This window comes from Colius striatus, chromosome 15 (assembly GCF_028858725.1).
Source record: "Colius striatus isolate bColStr4 chromosome 15, bColStr4.1.hap1, whole genome shotgun sequence".
Classification (NCBI taxonomy): domain Eukaryota; kingdom Metazoa; phylum Chordata; class Aves; order Coliiformes; family Coliidae; genus Colius; species Colius striatus.
In genome coordinates, this window is record NC_084773.1 from 15,385,578 (window position 1) to 15,395,540 (window position 9,963).

Here is a 9,963-nt window from a genome sequence, read left to right on the forward strand (position 1 = left end):
AGAAGAACAATTTAAATCTGTTCATTCACCAAGCTGCAAAGCAATAACCAATCAATAATAAATTGTTTTGGCACAATGCTGATCTTACACCATTAGGGAGTTCAGACTTTTTTGCCAGATGGATGCTTGACACATGTTCAGTACCAAGAGTAACAGCAATGAAAGGTGTGCATGTTGCTTATAACTCACATCAAGAACATTCCACACAAAATCACAGTTACAGGATCTTTTTTTTTAAACTGCAGTCAGTTCAATACCTTGTTTCACTTGCCAGTACCATAGTAAGAGCACAAACATTACAGCTTGATCCCTTCCCCAACTCAGTATGGGAAAAGCTCGTGTTTGACATCCCAGGCCCATTAGACCAAGTACTAGTTGGCTGTTACTGCCCTATTACCTCAATAGGAGGCCAGAAATAGAATTAATTACATTAGCATATGGCACTTGTGACGTAACTCTCTCATTTGCTGGTTTTGGAAGGGAAGGAAACCTGAAATAATTGCTATCTGACTACAAATGACAATTCACTTCCTTAAAATGAGAAACTTTCTGAGGGAAAGAACGAAGTCAATGTTTTACCCTGAGGCCAAAAGCAAAGCTGACAGCTTAAACAGACTTTTGAAAGAGCTCGAGGATTACTCAAAGTGGAAGTAAAGGCTTAGGAAAACCTCCCTGCAGATCTTCTGCAGCCCCACAGTTACGTGAGACCCAGCAGTACAGCATTTGCCTGAAGACCTGCCTGGAAACCAAACACCTAGAATGAGAAATTCCGTTGGTTGAAGGACTTAAAAACTAAAGTAAGGTCACAGTTGGAAGTGAGACAAACAGTCCAAAAGAAATAGCAAAAATACAAAAGGATCTAAACCATCAGCTTGACTGCAAAAGATCTGAGATTTCATCACGGACCACTTGCGTGACTACAAATGTGGAGTCCCGCAGAGAAAATGTTCAAAGTTTCTGCCTCTAAACTGCTACAAAATAAGAATGTAACACATTTAAATGGACTGTAGAATGAATATGGTATTTCCCACTTCTGGTCTGTTTGGTCCCATTCCCCACCATTGCCATGTCTAACAGTGGGCCACAGTGAACCACAGCTCAGGCAGGGGCAAGAGCTCATCACCCACCTGTGCCAAGAGGTTGCATTACACAGAGAGGGACAAAGTCAGGCTTTAGCCATGGTGCCAGACCCCAACACATCCTCCCGCTGGTCACGACACTGATGACACATTAACAAACCCACACCTAGTCAACTCCCTTCCCAAGCATGTGAGAACATGGTGGCACAACCACCTCCCACGTGTACCATGGGTTCACCCATGACTTCCCGTGCAGCTGCGTGGCACTGGACAGAGATGACAACCATCTGCAATGGCTGAGTGGGCTGGTGCTAATTGTCACGCAGAAACAAAACAGCAATCATCAAGCTGGCATCACCAGGTGTTTGGTTGCACAAGACACGGGGCAGCACCACTCTGCTCTGGGGGCTCCCCAGTGTCACAGTCGGTGGGAATGGTTGTTAAAGTTACTACAAAAGGGTAATCTATTACAAATTACTCATTAATGTAACTGAAAAATCAGTGACACATTACTGATTATGCTTGTGTCACGCTATCTCGGCAGCAAGACTTGGTTCAATGCTGCTGATTTGCCTTGTGCATTTTATAGCAACCTCCTTAACACAGCTTATGCACACATACAGATTCTTTTCTCCTCCTCACTTAGAAGAGTACCCAGGCTTTGTCTTTTCAGAGCTTCTGGGCCTGGCCGCACACGTGCTGCCTCCTTAGTAGCAAACTGCTTTAACACCTGAATACCAAATACCCAGTTGCAAATTTGAGACCGTTTTGCATCCATTTCTGGCAGGTACTGAGTTGTGCTAAGCCTCCATGCTATGCACAGCAGCTATCTGTGCTGGTAACATTTGGTGGTTTTTGGAAAACAACCTCAGCAGCTGAGTCACTGGGCTTTCCCACCTCTCCTGGCAGCAGCTGGGGGCACAGCCAGCTCTGTGCAGGTAAGATCTGCTCTGTCCTGCACTCATCTGAGCTCGCTTCCAAAATCTCACCACCTCAGCACAAATTGCTGGAAGGCCTCTTTCCTGGCTACAGTCCCTTGGCTCTCCTCCAGAAACAGAAAATGCTCTAATCATCTTCCTACTAGTTTGGCACCATCAGAGTGTTATTGCTGCTTCTGCATGAGGAGTTTTGCCCGTGGTGGATATTCCTGCTTTAAGCACTCTCATTAAGGAGCCAGGACTTTGTGCAAGATCCTCACACGTAGCCCTGGAGCCCACACCAGCCTTAGAATGGGCACGACTGACCAGCAGCAAGTCATGGGGACAGCTAGCACTTGCTATATGTTCAGCCCTTGATTTATTAATCTCAGCCACTGATGGGTCTTGAATGTAAAAGAATTATGAAAAATTAATAAGGGAAGTTTTTAACTAATGAAGCTGGGAAAGGAACGGAAAGCACAGATCTGGAGAGCAGCAAAATGAACACAGTGGGAACAAAGGAGTTGCCCAAAGGGTTCATTCAGGAGTCCTGCACCAAGGTCACAGTAAAAGCTGCAAGAAACCCATAGTGTTTGGAGCAATGACATAGCTGAACACACAGTAGAAGTGGGGAGACAAGAATGCTCAACTCTTACATTTATTTACATCCAGAAGGCAACTGTGGCTTTTTACCATCATGCAGGTGAAGGTCACATCTGTCTCAGAACAAAGGGTGGCCAACAGGCAGAATGACTGGGTAAGATTCAGTAAAAGGCTAAAGCTACCACAAAACTCAACAGAACTGGAAGAGAAGAGCTCCAGAGAAGCCAATATCCAATACACATATGTAAACATATCAATGACAAAAACCATGGGAAATGTGAGAAGAGGCAGCAGAAAGGGATATAAGCAGAGCAAGCGCTGGCCTGATGTGGTTTATTTAGGTAACGGCCAGAGGCAGCATCCTGTTGGCATCTGGAGCTGGACATCTGTCTGCAAGACCAAACCATCAGGGCTTCACATGGAATCCAGTGGGTAGGGCTCACTAGCCTGCTCCTGGCAGGAGGTCAGACTGGGCTGGGGTGTCAGAGAGCTGCTCGGCGGACGCAGCTCCCTGCGGCACTGCAGGATGCAGCTACGCGCCTTTTATCATCCGAGTCAGCCTGTTCCTCCGCAGGGCGCAGGAAAGCTCCACTCTCCAGCTTCGCAATCAGCCACTTCCTTTTCTTTCTTTTTTTAGCATCAGAATTTCTTTTCTCTTCCTCCTCCACCTCAAAAAAGCGGATATTTAATAATTTGGATCGGAAGAGCTTTGCTATCGTGAAGCGATGGGTGGTAGCGGCACTGCACCTACTGACATCACGCCGTCAGCCTGGCCAAGTCTTCATCCCATCAGGGCTATTCAGTAAAACACAACTAATTATTCTGCCAGATCCTCGACCAGATGACAAATTGATTCACGGTACTAACTAAAAGAAGGGAAGGAGAAGAAATTGCACCATTTCCTATGACTGAAACTACATTAACCCGTTACCCCAAGGAAAACCTTGTCAGAAGTTTTTATTGCGGCGGCTGAGCTATACGCCAGACGGCCCAAGTGCACTGCCAGGACATCCCGGTGCTGTGCTGTGAAAGTTCACATGCAGAGCACAGTTTGCATTCGATATCCACCAGCGTTCAGAGGAGAAGGATCTTTTTTCAGAACATCTGCAGAGTATCTCATATGTCAGAGGACCTAAAGCTGTTATCAGAAACTGCTAATTAAGATTTCACCAAATCAAATGCCTCCTTTTCTCAGCTGACCTGAGGATGCTGAAAACTAAAAGTAACACCAGAGAGGCTGATGGAAATGAAAGCTTTTACTTACAAGGGAAACTTTTCCTGGACGTGACAAAAAGTCTGTAATTACATCACCATGGCAAGGGCACACCAGTATGCTGCTTATTAATCGTTTCCAGGAAGCAGCCTAATAGAAAGTCATTCTTAATAGCACCACTGCCCGGTAATGTAGGTTCACTTGCTCACTGCAGGGTGGGTACCTACGACTTCCCTCACATAAATTTCCTCTTTCAGAGAATTTCAATCCCTGCCAGAAGCTTGCAATGCAAACACACCTTCTCACACGTTCTTCGGACAAATGACTGGATTCATACAATATCCCACAGCTATAAAAAACCCAAACTCTCATTAAACCATTCTTCTCTGATAGGAGTGACAGAAACACCCTGTCCAAAACAGTAAGTGCTGTTACATTACACATTTTCCCCTCTACTCCAAAGACATGGGAGGTAAGTTGTCTCCACTAGACATAACCCCAGGGAGAATGCCAAGGCTCAGTATTGCCTAAGCTGCCTTGCACTTACTCCTTAAATGAAGTGACCAAGACTTGTTCACCATACACATATGACCAAAGCATCATTCTCTTTCAAAAACTTGGACAATGGTAAAAAAGGAGAGGGAGATGTGGAGGGGACGAGGACAGGAGGACAAGTAAGTCTGCCATGCCTATCTGGAACCCTCAAGCTTAAGCTTGGGCTGAGAGGTGAGACCTCCTCCCTCCACTACATGTACAACTGAGAAAAGGAACGAAACAAAGACAAGCAAAGCATGTTGGAAAGGAGTAAATCGAGATAGACACCATGTAGGTACTATCACGGATGGAGTATTATTTTTGGGAATCATGAGCCAGAAGAATAATACCCTAAGTGGAAGCTATGATACAGTGGGGTGAAATACAGCAGATTGTTATAACTGCACAGAGTAAAGTTCACAAGCGAAAGTCAGAGCCCTCCCAACTACCTTTGATTCAATGAGTCCTGTGATCTGCTGCTCCGTTCCTCCAAGGGCTACTGATGCAATGTGCCAGATTCCGTGTTTCTTTCCAACTGTTCTGAGTCTCCTGCATCTGATCTCAAAGAAGGGAGCAGAAACAGCTGGAAGAGAGAAACCAGAATGGCATAGTCCAGCAGCAACCCTTGGAAGAACAAACAACAACAGCCTTGTGAGAGGTACCATTGTCCCCCAGCACGTATGTTTGCACGTGGACATGTGTCCACGTGTCTTCTAGAAGAAACACGTGTCGCTAGTGCATCAGCTTTGGCTGCTCACAGAGCACCAGAGCATCTTCTGACTTAGAGTGATCAGACCAAGATAACCAGACTGACAGCATGGCCATGCTCCACAAGTCACGGGTGCCAAACAAGCTACCTGTGATAAGAGCAATTTAAGTTTGGCACCACACTTCTCCTCCAGTGGTACCTTTACTCCCTGAGCAACTCCACCTGCTCTCTAGCACATGAGTGGCTCACAGTCCACGCAAGGGAAGACAGTCAAAGTCTACTCTGTTTAGGTTTAAAATCTCCTGTAGATCTAGCTGCAGACCAAAGGAGGAGGGCAAAACAGCAGGTGAAACAGGAGACTGAAGAAATAAGCTTCTTCAGAGGGAACTTGGGTATTTGCTGCCAAAGGAGAGGATTAGTTGTGAAAATCAGGAAGTCAACGAAGCAGAGAGCAGCAGGAGACTGCTGCAGATAATAGGGACAGTAGGAGCAAGGCTATTGCTCACCAAGGCACGTGAAGGGGAGATAAAAAGGCTAATGCTATTTCATATGTGCAAAGACTAGAAAGAGGGAGCAAGGAGGTCAGGGAGATGGTGCTGGTGGAGGAAGGGCCACAAGGAAAAAAAAAGCCTTTGAAAATAAACCATGGCAAAGTGACTAATAAGGGAAGAACCGTCAGGGTTGGTGTTAGGACCTTCTTATTTCTACTAGAAAGAAATAAACATTGCAACTCACACCAGATTTGCAGAAGGAAAGACCAGTGGCACAGCAAGACTAAGACAGAAAGATGTCAGTCAAAGGACAGAAAGAGAAGTTCAGAGAGCAAATCAGATTAGGATGGTTAGGAATTACACATAGGAGAAGACAGAAAGTGAGTTTAAAGGCTCATAGGGTATTTAAGGCAAGACAGCCCAAAGGATCTCCTGCCAGCCTTACAGCAGGAATGAAATGGAAACTGTAACATTTTTCCTGACCACAACTTCCTTATAACGGATTACTAGAAAGCACAGGCACACCATGTCTCACCAGGACAGCAGTACCACCGCCAGCCTGGGCCCGGCGCACCGGAACCGTTCCTAGAGAGGTCTCAGCTCTGCAGCCCTTCTGTCCCACACAAACCTACTGGCTCTTGCTGCCAATTAGTTCCCTAAGTATCAAGTCATCAAGGGCAGTAACAAAACAAGTACCTGGAGTATCGCAGGTCTGCCTGTCCCCTGAAGAGTTAGTTGGAGGTGTCCGGTGTCGGTAGACCAGATGTGGTTTATTGTGCTCTTCGTCAAACTCCTGCTCTTCCAGCGACAGCAGCGGCTCTACGAAATAGTCCCCATCGTCAGACTTGAATGTGCCTAGCTGAGAGGGACCAGAGAGGAACTGCCGTCAGCTTCAGGAGCTGGCAAACCAGGGAGCAGGACTTCCCAACGGAAGGAGTGGTTAACGCGGGAGATGCGTGAGTGCTCGGCTCTGCAGCCACCTCAGCAAAGGCACGGGCTGGAGCTCCAGCTCCTCTCACACTGCTTGCACCCACACTGGGCTGCACTGCTCAGTGCATCCCACTGGAAATTATGGAAAGCAAATTACCCATCCATAGGCAGGGAACATGAGAGGGGCACGTCTGCCAGGTCATGGCCCTGTGTAGGTGACAAGGCCAAGCCACCCCTGCCTGAGGTGAGATGGTGTTGCAGTGTGCTGGAGGCTTCAGTGCAACCCCATCACATCGTGTTGGTTTTTATACAGCAGCCTGAGACAGGCTTTAAACCCACCAGTAAGGAACAGAGGGAGGTGTCCAGTCAGCAAAACCTGTGCTTATGAGAAGATATCAACGCTCTTAGTTGCACGTGACTACGAACACAGGGATTTGGTGGATAAATAAAATGTATTCAAAACAAAAAATATTCTGCAGCCATCCTAGTCTGGGATGCATGAGCAGTAACTGGGAGGTAGGCCTGACCAGCCACACACACGTGCACTAGCCTGGGTGAACACATCAACCCAGGGTTGCTCCTGGACCTGATGGAGACCAGATGGAGACCTCAGCGAGCTGGAAGGCAGTAGGGTCAGCTCTGCTGAAACCTCCTGCTCACGTCTTTGCCAATGTCCCCCCCGCATAGAAGGGCATCAGGATGGCAGGAGTGGCTGCCAGGAAACCTGCCTTCATCTCTCCCCAGGCCATGCCGCTGCCTCGAGGTGCAGGGCAGCTTTGCTGTCAGCGCTGCTGGGGAGACCTTGGTCATCGTTTTGCAGCCCTCGTTAGCACCCCGGGAGCAGGATGTTGCCCATGCCCACTGACACACTCCTCCCCCGTCGGGGTGCCGCTGGGTGGCAGTTTTTCCCCCGCAAACCCGCGGAGCAGGAAGAGTTCACCCCGGTGCCGAAACCCGACGGAGTAATAAAAGCGGGGTGGGAGAAACGCCGGAGCGGTGCAAGCAGCAGCCGCCAACCCCGTCCCGCAGCCCCGGCCGGGGGGCGGGGGGAAGGGGCTGTCCCCATCCCTCTGCCCACCCTCCCTCGCCCTGCTCCTCCTCCGCGCTTCCGCCCCGGCGGCGGCCGCTGGGCGCCCGGCGGGGCCGGAGCCGGGAGCGGGACGCGGCTCTCACCATCCCGGAGCAGAGGCTGATGACGGCGGTGTGCCGCGGGCGAGCGTTGACGTGCCCGCGGTAGAAGCAGTGCTTCACGTCGGCGTCGGCCGCCTCGGCGTACAGGCGCCGTTGGTCGGGGGCGGGTTCTCCCAGGAGGCTGACGGTGAAGAGCGGGGCGATGAAGGCCGAGCTGGCCGTCAGGTTGAAGAGGAACTGCTGCCCGAAGGCGGAGAGCCTGTAGTGAGCCTTGGGGGAGGCGGCGGCGGCGGCCGTCCAGGCGTCGGGGGCAGCGCTGGTGCTCCGCCGCCGCCGTCTGAAGTGGACATCAGTGGGGAAGGGCTCTCCAAACTCATTCACCCGGGTAGGAGTCACGATCTCGTACTCGCTGAGCTTCTCCAGCAGCTTGGCTGCAAGGAAAGAGAAGCACATGCCCCTGAGCGGGGAGGCCGAGCCCTCCCTACCCCCCGGGGGGCTGCAGTCCAGCACCCCCCCCTCCCCATCCCCGAGCACTCCTTACCTTGCCTGGGGTGCAGCTTCTGCCTCCTCGCTCCTATCCTCGAGCCGTCGATGAAGAGCGTGGTGAGTGCCAGCGCCAGCGGCGCCAGCTGCATGGTGCTGCGCGCTGTCCTCAGAAGAGAGCAACCTTCCCCCACTTCCCTCGGGCTCTTCTTTTTCTCCTCCTTTTACCTCCCTTTCTTTTTTCTCTCTTTTTTTTTGTTTTCCTCGCCCCCTTTTCTTTCACCCCCTCCCTCCCCTCCCCGCCCCGGTGCGCGGCCGGGGCAGGCGCGGGCGCCGGGCGGCGTTAGGGGCGGGCAGGCCGGGGCCGGCGGGGCTCGGGGCGCCGGGAGCCGCGCATGGTGCGCGGGGGCGGACGGGCCGGGACCGACGGGCCGGGACGGGGGAGCCGGCCGCCCGCCCGCCTGCCTGCTCTCCCTCGCTTTCCGCCTCTCCCCCCGTCGGGCTGGTGGACGGGGCGCTCCCGGGAGCCAATTTAAGGGGGCGGGCTCCATAGATCAAGCAGGAGAAAAGATCCCGCCCTTGCAGGAGCAGGGACAGCCCTTCCTCCGCTCCCCCCCCCCCCCTCTACTTCCAACATGTCATTCTTTCATTCCCGGGGAACGCCGGAATCGCAGGTTTTCACCGAGAAAAGCCCTCGCTGTGGCAGGACGGGGCGGCGGGGGCCGAGCCCGGGGGGCTGCTCCCCTTACAAGTGGTTTTGAAAATGCAAAGTGACCCGGGGCAGAGCGGCACCGGCTGCTGCCGGGCCTGCCAGCTCCTGGGGGGAACAGCCACTTTGTCACTCACCGGGAGGAGAGCCGAGTTTTCTTACGTAATTGATGGTTTTCCTTCTTTTTGTTTCTAAAGACAGCTCGGAGAAGCGTTCCAGCCATCGAAGAATGCCTGGTGTGATGCTCCTTAGAGCCGTGTTTTACTTCTGCATTTCTCAGATATGAAGCACTTAAAGCAACTTTTGTTTAGGGTTGTTCCTGTGTTGTCCAATTTTCAGGCTCTCTGAGGGAAAAGAAAGATTGGGTTTTTTTTCCCTTACCTGGGTTTCCTTAGTTTTGTTTTATCATTTGGAAGTTTGCTGTAAAAAAAAGTTCAGACATCCTTCAGAGGTAAATGGAATTAAGCATTGTCTTTTACTTATCCTCAGCCCAAAACCCAGACCCTTGACTGTGTTGGGTTTTGTTTGGTTTTATTAAATAGAGAGGATGCAATGAAGTTTAAATTTGCCTGTAAGAAAGACAAAAGAAAACAAATGGATGGAAGTTGGGATTTGCATTTCCATAGGAAATGTCAAAGTTCTGGGTCTTCTTCATTCACCTTTAGGACCAAGAGCAGAAATGTATTTGCTGCAGAATTTGCTTTAAAAGAATCATTTGAGTATCCACTTCTGAGCAAAATATCACCTCTCAGGTCTTCTAAGCTAAAAGGTGAAGCCATACAAACCTCCACCATTAGCAGTAAATTATTAATGTTGTACAATGAACATAAAAGTCAATGTAAGCAAAGCATCATCTCCAAAGCCACGTGTCTTTAACCCTGTGGCCAGCTCAGAGGGCTGCTGGGCAAGCCTGTGGCAGCAGCATTGCACAGCACAGCACGGTGCAGGAATCTCCACGTTGGTGGATACCCAAGTCAGCACATGTTTAGGGCAAGGTGATGGCACATAACTCCCAGCATGGCACTGTGCCCATGCTTATAAAGCACATTTAATATAAATCTTGGTTGCTTACAATAAGATAACTCACCTGCATTGGTTTGGGAGGCTTGGCAAAGCTGGGATGCTTCCAGACTTGAGTTCTCATGCTGCAGTCAGCTCCAGCAA

General features: G+C 50.3%; 1 protein-coding gene across 3 annotated transcripts in view; it reads right to left on the reverse strand.

Moving 5' to 3' along the window:
• The window catches only part of ADAMTS9 (ADAM metallopeptidase with thrombospondin type 1 motif 9), an 84,142-nt gene extending 75,704 nt beyond the window's left edge, over positions 1-8,438 (reverse strand). For all 3 annotated transcript variants that reach the window (XM_062008230.1, XM_062008229.1, XM_062008231.1), the window contains exons 1-3: positions 8,149-8,438; positions 7,650-8,038; positions 6,243-6,405 (exon numbers count right to left, since the gene is read on the reverse strand). In XM_062008230.1, coding sequence (XP_061864214.1) covers positions 6,243-6,405; positions 7,650-8,038; positions 8,149-8,242 — 646 coding nt within the window. In that variant the 5' untranslated portion in view covers positions 8,243-8,438. The remainder of the gene's footprint in view (positions 1-6,242; positions 6,406-7,649; positions 8,039-8,148) is intronic.
• Positions 8,439-9,963: the final 1,525 nt, after the last annotated feature.